This window comes from Euprymna scolopes, chromosome 32 (assembly GCF_053919585.1).
Source record: "Euprymna scolopes isolate OS-2025 chromosome 32, ASM5391958v1, whole genome shotgun sequence".
Taxonomy (NCBI): domain Eukaryota; kingdom Metazoa; phylum Mollusca; class Cephalopoda; order Sepiida; family Sepiolidae; genus Euprymna; species Euprymna scolopes.
In genome coordinates, this window is record NC_136513.1 from 23281098 (window position 1) to 23295454 (window position 14357).

General features: G+C 33.1%; 1 protein-coding gene and 1 pseudogene across 2 annotated transcripts in view; one reads left to right on the top strand and one right to left on the bottom strand.

Moving 5' to 3' along the window:
• The window catches only part of LOC145256247 (BCL11 transcription factor A-like), a 237546-nt gene that overhangs the window by 99532 nt on the left and 123657 nt on the right, over window positions 1–14357 (bottom strand). The window contains exon 2 of one of the 2 annotated variants that reach the window (XM_080114900.1): window positions 10794–10852. The exons of the other annotated variant lie outside the window; for it this stretch is intronic. Within the exon in view, the coding sequence (XP_079971026.1) occupies window positions 10794–10803 (10 nt within the window). The 5' untranslated portion in view covers window positions 10804–10852. The remainder of the gene's footprint in view (window positions 1–10793; window positions 10853–14357) is intronic. 2 annotated transcript variants of the gene reach the window in all.
• LOC145256646 (U2 spliceosomal RNA) lies at window positions 3190–3371 on the top strand (annotated as a pseudogene).

The following is a 14357-nucleotide window of genomic DNA, read 5'->3' on the forward strand; positions in this document are numbered from 1 at the left end:
AAATCGATCTGTCGACTTTATCTTAACAAGCACCATAATAATAAAATCAAAAGAGCTTATTCAATCTTTATCGGTTAGTGTGGACAAGCTCTCAACCGGCGTCGGGAGACTTTACTTGAAGGTAAGCATATATATATATATATATATATATATATATATATATATATATATATATATATATATATATATCAATCAGAATGAAAGCTTTACCCTACCCGTCATAGTTTCACCGTTTGGAAACGACTTGTAAAGAGTTTGTTTTTGTTTTTTTTAATCTTACAAATTCGTTTCAACGTTTTAAAACTCATGTTCCGCCATTTTGTTTTGTTTACCATTTCTCGATTGTTAACTATTCTGTACTTTTACCATGGCTGGAGTTAAACGCGCATCTGTCGTATTGCTACAATAAATAAATGCCTGAATCTTTTTTTTTTTTTTTTTTTTTCAAACAAAACAATAAATATATTTTGCTAGATTGTGGCGATGAGAATTGAAAATATCCTTACAAACTTCTTTTTGTTTTGTAAAAAAGTGCAAATCAAAATAAATAAAATGACACTATCACTAACTCTCAGTTCGAGTGGCAACCCCCCCTCCTAGACTTGGGGTTTATAATGGTAAGAATATAGCATCGAAGTTATTTTTGGTACTCATCATGCACTTATTGATCCGTGCTGAAATAACATTTAAAAAGCCATTCTTAACATGGGGATGGTGTTTTGTACCTATTCTGTACTTTAACCTCACAATTGAATAATAAAAAAAAAAGAACATATCATAAAACTTTAATTAAACTTGGAAATACGATTTAAAAAATAGCGCGGACCAGTAAGTGCATTATCACCTTATTTTTTAAGATTCCTCCTATAAACACGACATTTTTTTTTCTTTTTGCACTGTGTAAAGAAAGCTTTAAACGAAATGGAAGTTTGAAATTTTTTAAAAACATGAAAAGTTTCAAAATTTTACAATTATACAGATCGGTAAAAAAAAAAAACAAATAAAATTTCATACATTTGGTAAAAGTCATTTGGTTACTTCTACAGTTAACGAACCATGCTTTTTTTTTTTTTTTTTTTTAAGGATTTTCAAATTAAATTCAATTTTTACGGTATCTTATTTAAATCGTTACAAAGTACAGACTAGTTAACGAAGTCGACATCTCCATAATTTTCTAAATAACGGTATTATTTCAGCATGGTTCGTAAACTGCACAAGTATCGTTCTTGTATTGTACTGTGAACCAAAATGATTGAAAAAAAATATTGAAACCTTAACATTCCGTCTTTTCATGCGAAAGTTTTCGCTCTTTTCTATGAAATATCGAGACATTTGTGAATCAATCTTTGACTCTTTACAAATATTTCAAACTCGAACGCAGAAAAAAAAAAAAAAAATTGAAGAAAAGCAGACGACAATTTTGTAAACGCCTTAGAGTGAGGAGGAGGGAGCGGAGGGTAATAGGAGGAGGAAGATATTATTAACTCGGTATTGCCCGGAAGTTTTTATTTTCATTAGTTAAAAAGAAATAAAAAAATATTTATCTTTATAGGATGATAACACTTTAAATTGAATTATTACTATATATATATATATATATATATATATATATATATATGGTACTAGTGCAGAGAGTGATCCGGACGTAAATAATAACGTTATTATTTTAAAAGCCATTCTTAACATGGGGAGTGGAGAGTGTTTTATACCTATTCTATACTTCACCCTTACAATTGAATTAAAACACATATCATAAAACTTTAATAAACTTGGAAATACGATTTTAAAAATAGTGCGGCACTCTCTGACTCTGCACTAGCAACATTATATATATATATATATATATATATTAAATTTATTATTTCATGCATCCACATACAATGTTGAGATATATTTTATGTATATTTTCAGTATTTACTTCAATAGTTCTCAATATGCGAGTAGAGTTAGGTAGAAAGTTATATATATATATATATATATATATATATATATATATATATATATATATATATATATATCATTGCCCCACAATTTATAAATATGGATCTTCTATTGTTTCAATGGATAATATCACCCTTATGTCATTTCGGCCCCCAAAATCAACAGAGATTAGACCATTCCTGTAATGATCTGGTCCTTGTTGATTGCGGTGTGTGATTCTTGTTTTAGGAAGTCCACCTTCCCAGGCTTTGTCTTTTCTCTTGGAGAAGGGGTTAGTTTATTGCTAATCGATTGAGGCGCCGTTATCGAGGAGTGCCGACGGGGCTGCTAAGACACTTTTTGCAGATCAGAGTGGCCCCTCCTCAGGGGCGCTAACTTCTAAATTCCATTTTTCGACGCTGGTATCTAAGTTCTTACAGCGGGAGAGAACTAAATGTCTCTACTTGTTTTAGTGTATGACGTCATCCAGTATGCACGAAGACAAACAAAAGTGCAAGATCCATAGTTTTATCGTACATAGCTAGGCAGACATGGAGAGCGGCTAGGAGAAGGAGAAGGTGAAAGAAAAAGTGCTCAGTTGTTGCCAGAATTGAAGTTAAAATATAAACAAATTACGCCTTAAAAACATTTAACAAGTAAAAAAAAAAAAAAAAAAAAAAATGTTAGTCATGTTGAAATTAACAGTCCTTCCCTCTTTTCAAGAACGAAAAGTCGGATTTTCTTTTTTGTTCTTCTTATCCAAGCAATTAGGATTTAAGGAATTGAAGTCCATTTTTATTCCTTTTAAACTGAAATACAAGCAGCTGCAAAAATTCCGATAGTTAAAAAAAAAACAGTCCATAGTGTTTGTGTCTTAGAACTATCATTACAAATTTGACGAACGAAAAAATCGAATCTTTTTTTCATTTCTTTTAAATTGCAACGTTTCAGCTTCCATCTTTTGTTGCTTAAAACGATATCCACAGATTTATCTGGGAGCGTGATTGACTGATTAGAACACTGCACCCCGACGAGTTTGGCTAATACCATAGTGTAGTACCTGTTCTTTGGGGACTTTCAACGCACGACACAACTGTAATTCAATATAATCACCTCAACATTTGTACCATTTAAAAGAAGAAACTTTAAATATACTAGTAATTAAAAACAGACCTTTGTATCGAACTCTGTCTTTGTGGGTAGGAATTAATAGCAACACATTAAAAGCACTTGTTTTAATGTGCGTGAAAGTTAAATATAATTAAAAACAATTTTTCTTGGCCTTTTGGCTAGGAGCAAAGTGCAGTATCTGTTCTGATACTATACTTCCTCTTTTCTGACCGCGATCAGTGGAGCAGAAATCCTTCTAGATTGAGGCAGTTTTTATTTTTGTTTCTATTCAGATTGCCTCTTTTGGGTGAGCTGGATTTTGCCCATATTAAAAACCGATCTTGTGTCTAACTCTGCTCCCGCGGGGAGGCAAGTAAACAATAATTATTTTTTTGTTTGCTTATTGTTATCTTCATAGGTGTTGTTTCACCACGTTTCCGCCAACTCATCCTCTGGCCTTCCTCAGCTGATTAAATACACAGGATTCCAATAAAAAATAACAATATATAACCATAATTATCATTTTAGATTCTGAAATTGGTTAAAATCCTATTGGAGTCAAATTGTTAAGCGATAATTAAATTTGACATTTTACTCTCAAACAAAAATACGGTTTTATTAAATAGGATATAGCAGGATCCATTATACACGCGAAACGCTAAAATGAAAACTCACCCGGAAAAAATATAGTCGACATTTTTTATAACCTAGTCCTTTTGGTTATAAGCAAAGTGTAGCTTCTGTTTCTTACTGTCATCTGTTCTGTCCCAAGAAGAAATCCTTCTAGACAGAGGTGTGTTTTATTTTTGTCTCAATCTAAAGAGCCCCTTTTCCAACATTAAAAACCGACCTGGTGTCTAAGGAATACAAGATATACGAGCAGTGAAGTCGACATTTTCTTTCGAAACCAAGGAAAGACAACTGCAACAGTCACTTCTCGTTTGTAGGAAACTTTTGGGGGACTTGATGGATGGAGTAGGGCTAGACTATATTTACATTTATTAAAAATTAAAGCGACAATCACTTTGAAACTTGTTCTAATGTTACGTGTAAAAAAATTAAAGTTTTCATTTTTTTTTAAAATATTATTTCGTTTGATGATTTTGTTTTACGGTATATCAACTTTCTTCGGTTTAATTAAGTTTATTATACTTTTCTTTGGCCTTTTAGCGAATAGCTAAGTGTAGTATCTTATTTTTTCTGTCCTCGGTCAACGGTAAGTAAGAAATTCTTTTTAGACCGAGGCATTTTTTGTTCCAATTGCCCCTTTTGGAGAAAGCTGGAATTTCCTCACAAAAAGGAGGAAAAATACTTTTTTGTTAAATCTCGCTGCACACGTGGGAAGACATGTAAATAGGGACATTAAAAAACATCAGTTTGTGTGCAACACAAAAATATCCACACCCAGAAAATGATATTTAGAATTGGATTTCACAATTTTTTTAAAACGGATATGTAATACTGTTTAGATTTGAAGAAAAAAAAAAGGGGGGCAAATGACGAAATCATTTTTTATGATACAATTCAATAATTTCACTAAAACTTTTAATACAAGACAAAGAGTGAATTAGTATAAAAAATAAAATCAAAATAAAGTCCCTTTGTTCTTTAAAGAGCAAACTGCCCGGATGTAATTCTTTTTAATCTGAAACGAACTATAATCCCTCCCTCCCCCATTAACTGTCACCCCTGCTTCCGTTTTTTTTTTTTTTTTTTTTTTTTTACGGGGATTGTTATGTCGGATGGGGAGAGGGGGATTGGCTGAGCGCTCTCGACCAGGAAGACATCCCCCCCCTCAAAAAAAAAAAAAAATCGGTAATCATCTCCCACCCCTTAATATTTTCTCTCCCCACCCCCTCAATTCCTCTAAATTTCGTCTTTCGTACTGTCGTCATTCCTCTCTCCCCCCACTCAGTAGCTTTTAAACTCACCCCCATGACTTATATATTTTTTTTTCTTCCTCAAGGGTGGAGGAGTGTAAATGCAGGAGGTGAGGGAGATACAAGTTAAAATATAAACTATGCACAACAAAAACACGACAGAAGATTTAGGGATGGGGGTGATACTATCATTAGAATTTCAATTTTGGACAGTTTTTATGTCCACTATTTCCTCCTTCCTTCCCGGCCAATATTGCGACTCCTGTCCACTACAATTTTCATTAATAATCGCAGTAAAAAAAGAAAAAGAAAAAAAGCAGCACTAGGTTATCGTCAGTTTCGGACTAAAATAGTTATTTTATATATATATATATATATATATATATATATATATATATATATATATATATATTCCAGAATGTGAGAGATTATACATACATTTCCATAGCCAAACAACGTCGCAGCCTACAAAAGCCATGACAGTCAACAAACCGGAAGTCCAAGACTAGTTTCGCCTTCATTTGGGTTCATCAGTTAAACATATCCGAACCCGGGATTTGAAACCCGAGCCTCTTGCTTGTAGGTTGCGATGTTGCTTGGCTGTGGAAATAATTACATAATCTCTCACATTCTGAAAATTATAGATTTTTTTTTTTGTTTGTTTTTTTAAATATTTAAATTTTCATTCAGAAAAATCTAATTTTTCAAAACGAAAATTTATTATCTGAACAGAGAATACCATTTAGAGTACTTTCCTTATCCCATGGATTTTCGATGTAGGCTCATCTCCTCAGAGAAAAAGTCAATGGTTCAAATGTGCTCTAAACAGAAATATCCATTTTGAACGCGTCACTGTTTTTCCAAAGAACGTTGGGTCCTTCTGCTTGTGCGGTGATAAAACTTCTCAAATGCACACATGATGTTATGGTTGCAGAAAAGTGTAAACTTTGATCAAAATTGGACTGTTCCTTCTTCAATGGGATGTTTTTGATTATCGGACGTATTCTGATACAAAACCTATCGAAGAACCCTCCCAGCGCTGGCTTCTAAATCCCACTTTCCGACCCTGGTGTCAGTTCTTGTCGTTGGGAAGAACTAAATAACTCCCCCCACCTCACACACACACACACACACACATACACACACTGTTACGAATCAAAAGTTGTGCAAAAAATGAAAGATGGTCGCCTACGACTTTGTTTCAGACTTTTTTCATAGTTTAAGCACCTCTGGTATTAAAGATCAAGCCTCTCTCAGAATTGGGTGAAGAGGGCCCCGCCCCTTTTTTTCTTTTTTCTTTTTTTCAATAATTCTTTTTATCACTTTAACCCACTCATCCAAAAATTCATATAGACCTATGCTCAAGAATCCAAATAAAATTGGTGTCCAGTGAGCAAGAGTTGCTTAGCAGGTATGTAGGGGGAGGCACAGGTATCCGAATTGGGACAGAATGTATCCAGCCATATTCAGACTATCTTCATTTCGCATATTGATCAGTACTAGGAGTAGTGTTGGCGGGACATATAAACAAAAAGTTGACCTATGTCATCACCAAGGTATCCCGAAACCTTTCCACATTTTTTTTTTTTATTATTAAAATTAAAACAGGGGATTTTCACCAAAAAACTAGTAACTCACATCCATAGTAGCATTTAGTGATTGAAGTGGAAATCTATTTTATGTCTGACAAAGGGATATTTCTCGAAATATTACAATACTAATCCTCCACCTTACTATGCTAAGCAAGTAAGAACACAATACACGTAAAATATTTAAATATATCTATACATATTTATATCTATAAAAATGAGAATGTGTGACGACACTTCTCAACTTATACACTGAACGAATTTTTGATCTAAAGACTTGAAATTTAGTATATAGGGTATTGAGACATGTGGAAATTTTTTTAATCGAAGAAAAAAAAAAACGCTGCTAAGGGGTTAAAATTGAAAAATTGGTACTTGAGAACATCAGCTTTTCATCCATTAGTCAACTGTTTCACGAATGTGCATGCGTGACCATGAAACGTGACAGCAAGAATAATTAGGTTGGAAAACACTCTTTAAAACCGTATCAAGCTGACCTAATAGTTATCGAACTTGACTCACTATCTTTACGAGTTTGCTTCGATCTCAGCTGAAGAAGTGAACTGTCTAGAAAAAAAAATATAATTCTCGTATGCACTGGTCTCAGATTCTGTATTAATTAAAATGTAATATTTTACAACTAGGCAACGCCGGGCGGCCTGCTAATATATATATATATATATATATATATATATATATATATATATATATATGTGTGTGTGAATCTGCATGGTTTACTCCACCGTTATGTCTTAATTTGCTTCAGTTTGTGTCAACCCATTACCCCTTCACATTGTATTGCCTTCAAGAATTCTAGAAGTAATAGGATTCGGCACCACTATTATAAGAATCAGAAAATTCTGGGGTTATTTTTCCTTTTAATTTAGAAAAAAAAAAAAAGATGGGTTGTGTTGAAATATTAACTAAAACTCGAGGTACATATCCGAGAAGTACACGCAAACAAATCTGCTAATAAGAGGGTATCAATTATTAGGTTGACCCACATGATTATTATTAATTAGCTAAGAGGGTTTGGAATGGAGAGTAAGACATGCAGTGTGGCCCCTATACAATCGAGTGCTAGAGAAGACCGGCTCTCATGAGGGTAAAAAGACAATTTCGTGGAGGGTTGGTAGGAAGTAACCATAGTAGTTGCCTTTTCATCTTCAACCGAATTTACTTATTTCAACAGAATAAATGAGGAACAATATATTATTACTAATTGAAAATTGTTTTATATATCCTAGACATCATAAATAGTAACTCTAAATAATTTTAATTAACCCTGTCCTACACGAGTAGCCTCTAAATATGTCTAAAAATAGCTTTAGTTTTTATTTCTCTATTTTGGAGGGGGGATAACGTTTTTGCCGAGTAAATGAAATAAATCTATGAATTTGTGTGTGTGTGTGTTGTATGTATTCATATTAAAAATCCCGTTTTTCTATTAATTTAGAAAGGAAATACAACTTTGTTATATACGAGTCGTGGAATTGCATTAATCTGCAAAAGATCTAGCTAATTTGCATATTCTTTTAAACAATCATTTTAATTAATTCCCTTTTAGTTTTTTTTTCGGTCTTCTTATGGGATGATCATCTTCAGTTAACTATTACGTGTAATTATATTTATGCAAATATTCTACATGATTTATACTTGTGTAATATTTGCATAAAAGGGTTAATAGTAAACATAAACCTCTTTCTATATATATTTATGTATGCATATATATATTCGTTTAAAATATTTTGCCTACCAAACTCCTCTATAAGTTTTTGGTCTAAAGACACAAAACTTAATATATAGGGTATTCAAATCCATGCTAAACTTTATATTTGTGTTTTAACTGGGGAAAATCGGTGCAACAAGTAAAAATTGAAAACTTGGTATTTGAGAATCATTGGATTTTTGTCCGTTTGTCAACTGTTTCACTAATGCGCATGCGTGGCATGAGCAATGGTAACTAAGTGGCAACTCCACATTTCCTACAACTCTAAAACTATACCCAGGACCAGACAGAGGTTTGTTTATGTACATATAACAATTAAAGGTTATAAAAATTTATAATCATATTTTCATATAGGATATCATAGAAATCACTAACATGATAGTAGATGCTCACTGTTGCAAATAGAGTATTAATAAATATGTACATATAAGTTAAAAATATATATACTATTAAAAAAAAAAAAGAACATACTATTTTTCTCTTAAACCCAGATTTTTCAAAACTAATATTTTTCTGGTCAAAGGAGGAAATATCTTGTGATATAATAAGAGGATGCTTCAAATATTATTTGGAAAAGTTTTAAAAGGATTAAAAGGGTTTAAAAAAATTTTGAAGATTGGTTTTTGTTTTGGCATTACAAATTTATTTTTAGTTAAACATATTGAGAAAATAAATAACTTAGTTTCTCTTTGTCTGTGTTTCACTTTTTCCAAAAAAATTATTGGGCTGATCTGGCTGAAATTTTGTATAGACCTCTATAATGATAAGGTACAGCTAAGTATTATTGTATCTGTTCAATACACAGTTAGGAGTCAAAGGATGAGTATGGACACAATTTTATTCATATTTGTCTATCGATTTGGCATAAAGTACCCAATCTAAATCAATGGGTTCTAATTTTGCCCATATTTTTATACAAACTACAATGTCTAGTGTGTGTATAAGTATTATTTTCACTAGAAAAATACTTCCATAACACAAAATAAATAATGAAATATTTATATTGAATAAATAAAGAAATGTAATGGTTTATTTCATACATGAAGTATGATAATGTATGTTAGACGAAAATTTAATTAATTTTCTACAATAATTTAAAAATATATATAACTCTAATCGAACCTTGAAATTTATGGTTAAAATGAACTGAAATCCTGACAAATATTGGCGTTAATACAGCATCAAGATTAAAAACTAGCAAGAAAGTTATCGTCCTTCTCCGGTCGAAACCATTAAGTTTATCAGGATCCAATCCAATCCAAGACAGAGTGCAAGTGATGTTTAAGAATTGGAAATGGAAGAAAACTAAAAATCCAAGATCAATAATTTGTGTGTTGTATTAAGATTGGTGCCAAAAAGTTATTTTGCTAGGTTCAGACAAATGAAGAGTAATGGTCCATGAAATGGGGAGGGATAGAGAGAAGGGAGAGGATGGAGGGATAGAGAGAAGGGAGAGGATGGAGGGATAAAGAGAAGGGAGAGGATGGAGGGATAGAGAGAAGGGAGAGGATGGAGGGATAGAGAGAAGGGAGAGGATGGAGGGATAGAGAGAAGGGAGAGGATGGAGGGATAGAGAGAAGGGAGAGGATGGAGGGATAGAGAGAAGGGAGAGGATGGAGGGATAGAGAGAAGGGAGAGGATGGAGATAGAGAGAAGGGAGAGGATGGAGATAGAGAGAAGGGAGAGGATGGAGATAGAGAGAAGGGAGAGTGAGAGGATGGGGAGGGGAGAGTGAGAGGATGAGATGAGGAAGGGAGAGAGAGGATGAGATGAGGAAGGGAGAGAGAGGATGAGATGAGGAAGGGAGAGAGAGGATGAGATGAGGAGGGGAGAGTGAGAGGATGAGATGAGGAGGGGAGAGTGAGAGGATGAGATGGGGAGGGGAGAGTGAGAGGATGAGATGGGGAGGGGAGAGAGAGAGGATGAGATGGGGAGGGGAGAGAGAGAGGATGAGATGGGGAGGGGAGAGTGAGAAAATGGAGATGGAGAGAGTGAGAGGATGAGAGATAAAGAGGGATAGGGAGAGAGGTGGATAGAGAGATCGAAGATTTGGGGATTTTCATCAATTGATTTGTTTTCTGATTTTGTTTTTTTTTTTCTACACCAAAATAATAAAAATAAAAACAAAATATGGATCGTTTTACTCTAATTTCAATTTTATTTAAAATTGCAACTGGAGGAGGGGTGGGGCACACAAAAACGCCAAAATGTTCTGTGAAAATGAAAATTTATAAAGAAGCAATTCTATTGATTTTGGAATATTTCAAATAATGATTAAAAAGTTTGAAGCGCGTGTTGATTGCAAAACTGAAAGAATTTGAAGCTAATGAAAATGACGAGTTGTTAAATAATTGCTGGTGTTTAATTAAACAGCCATTACATGATTTTTGTCAATGCTTTCATAATGCACATGTCGGATTCATATATCTTTCTCTTTTTTATTTTTACTAAGATTCCAATATAAGTAAAGCACTCATTACTGACTGCACAACTTGGAAGGCCGATTGGAACGATTCTCGATTTCTGAAGACGTGCAAGGAAAAGCAAAAAAGGAGTACAACTTACAAAATGGCATACAAAATCCATGAGTAATAATATCCAGAAATAGTGACACCAATACTTACCTAAAAAAAAGAAAAAGATTTAGTCAAATTTGAAAAATATTCAAGCATTTTAATTAAAAGCAGAAAAAATAATACAAGGTTTAACGTAACTCGTAAAAGTTGAAGAGCTATAATTAATTATCATCAAATAGAAGAGAAAAATACAAAAATAAATTAGTAAAAAGAAAAACTAGGATGAAACCTATAATTGAGTGTAATTAACTACTTAGGTTGATTTTTCCCTCGGGGGGTGGAGGGCTCACAGTCACCAGCCTACTATTAAGGTAGCTTGTTTTCCCTTGACTAAGGCATCATACTGTGCAGTTCTAAGGGGTCTACCTTCCCAGGCTTTGCTTTCTTCATACTTTGAGAAAGGGTTAATTTATTGCCAATTGCCTCAAGCGCTCCTAAAGAGATATGCCAATGGAATTGCTCAGGCATTTTTTGTAGGCTAGAGTACTTTTTCTCTACTGGGTTGGCTTTTCAAATCCAACCTTCAACATTGTGTCATATCTTCTTGCCATGAGAGGGAGATTCAGTGTAGGATGACGATTCCTGCAGGTCAGAAGATCTGAACCCGGCCATGAAGCCACCTCGGACTACAGTTGTGAAGCCTTTGCTTTCTGGGCCACCAAACAATTGGCATGAGACTGAAGGGAATTAATAACTAATAAGCACACAATTCGGGCACAAACATTAGACAATGCAGAGTGTTCAAACGTTACAGAAACACTAGTTGACTGTCTCTTAATTTATAATTCCCAGACAGTGCCCGTCCTTAAGTATCCTTAAAGGAGCTTGATAATTATAATTTAATAATTATTCTTCTATACCTACACACAGTAGTGCTTCATGATTATGCAATTATCCATGTAGGATGACAATTCCTTTGGGTCAGGAGATCCGAACACAGCCACGAAGCCACTTTTGACTCCATTTCCTTTACCTTAGATAGATAGATAGATAGATAGATAAATCATACATATTTATCTTTGCCAGAGCGGAAAGTGACGCAGTATGTTTTTGGTCAAGCTCAACACTATTTACAGCGTCATGCTCGTACTTCTTGACTAATCATGAAACATGATCTAAAATTTCAGTCATGATTTTAGAGCTGATTTAATATTGATATTTCTAGGTAATAAAAAAAAGGGATATCTAGGCAAAAAAAAAAAAAAAAAAGAAGGGATATCTAGGCAAAAAAAAAAAAAAAAAAAATGGGATATCTAGGCAAAAAAAAAAAAATGGGATATCTAGGCAAAAAAAAAATGGGATATCTAGGCAAAAAAAAAAAAATGGGATATCTAGGCAAAAAAAAAATGGGATATCTAGGCAAAAAAAAAAAAGGGGATATCTAGGCAAAAAAAAAAAAGGGGATATCTAGGCAAAAAAAAAAAAAGGGATATCTAGGCAAAAAAAAAAAAGGGATATCTAGGCAAAAAAAAGGGATATCTAGGCAAAAAAAAAAGGGATATCTAGGCAAAAAAAAAGGGATATCTAGGCAAAAAAAAAGGGATATCTAGGCAAAAAAAAAAAGGGATATCTGGGCAAAAAAAAAAAAAAAAAAAAAAAAAATACAATACAAACATTTTTAAAGTGCTTTCTGATGTTAATAAATGAATAGTTCAGATATGCTTCTCAGAATTCAAACGTGGGAATTTCTGTCCCAAAGAAGAATTTTAGAGGAAGACAATTTTTACCTACTAAATAAAGCTAACCATAAAATCTTAGCTAGGAAGTTTGCAGGGATGTTAAAAGTTTCAAAATACACTTTTAATGAACACTTCACAAAAATTATTCTAACTAGCAGGAGCCGCTGAAAATTCCACCACTGCCTTCTTCATCTAACTGTATAAAAATTCCACAACTATCTATATAACAAGCCAAGCATGCGGGGTCCCTCTCCACAAGCGAAAAATTTACTTTTACCATGACTAATGTTTGTGCAAAATTTAAAAAAAAAAAATCCGAGGAGTGGTTATTGAGAAAAGTGCAAACAAATGGACGGATGAGCAGTCAAACAGGAGTGAATTACTTCTTTGTTGGGGGACCAAAAATAAATTTAAATGGATGAGCAGGATATATTTTTTATCGACTTAATTTTGTTGTCAGCATTTGTTTTTAGATTTGTTTTTTTCTTTTTTAAGAATTTGATACATACAGAAGGGACTTGGTGAAAATTGTCAACGTCCATAAGCAAAAGTGATTTTATAGAACCGACTGGATACAAATTAACATATCCAGGGTCAGGGTTTGTACAGATTTTCAATGTCCGTTTTCAAGGACTTTTGAAGGCCTTCTCCAGAAAATTCCAGTTTTCAAAACAAAATTTCATGCATAAACAATGATATAATAAATCAAAAAACATAATTATTGACAAGAGGAAAAGTCATGTTCATTTTAATACAAAAACAATATGCCGACAACCATATTTACATTCCCTGACCCACTTATTGGCCAACCAAACGCAATTAAATGTTATTTTTCCCATTGTAGATTGGTCTATGCCGTGTTCATTTTACTTTTGAAGAGTTACGTCCCTTTATGAAATTACCGGATGTTATAATCTAGAAAATATCAGATAGTTTCATGATAAAGGGACATAACTCTTGTGTCCACAATTATATGATGTAATTTCAGAACAATGTATTTCGATTTTATTTTCAATATTTAAAAAAATAGCTTAATGGTATATTTGATTATACTTAAAAAATAACTTAATAGTATTCATCTCAATTTTATTTTTAATACTGAAACAAATGTTTACTGGACATAAAAAAATATGATTTTCAAGGTCTTTTCAAGATATTTTCAAAGATTTTTTAAGGTAATAGAAATACGGCCTTTTCAACGCAAAAGTCCAGAATTCAACGACTTTTCAAGCTTGTGAGAACGCTGTGGTTGTAAGTTCACGTCGATAATCATTTCACCGCCATGACTTCCCATCTCTCGGTATGATTTATTGTTAATCCGAATTTACCTCTTGTAATAATATATGTATTTATGGTTTGACAATATGCAACAAAAATTGTGTATCTTCTTCTTCCATAAAAATCGTTGTCATAATCAGCTAAACTTAATAAAACGAACATGGCATATTTTTTCTTTTATTATTAAAAATTTTAACCTATATATGTGCATTGGCGTAAAAGGAGAATGCAAAATAGGTTTTTATAGCGAAAACAATTCATTTCAAAATGGGTAAAGTCAGAACTTTTACTTCAGCAGCGCCATTACAGTTTCAATTACTTGCTTGCACTGCATTTCACGATCTCATTAAAATAAATAGGTGTGAAAAGTGATAACGTAGGTACGGTCATGAAATGCTTTAGCTTATTCTTATTATATAAATGTAAATAGATTTATTTCAATATTTCTGTACGTCTGTTTGTGCCACTTCTCGGAAACTGGCTGAAATTTTGTATGAACCTTTGTTATGATAAGGTGGAGCGAACAAAGTAATATGGTATCCCTTCGATATACAGTTAGGGGTAATACGGATTAGTCACCACAATATCACATTTAC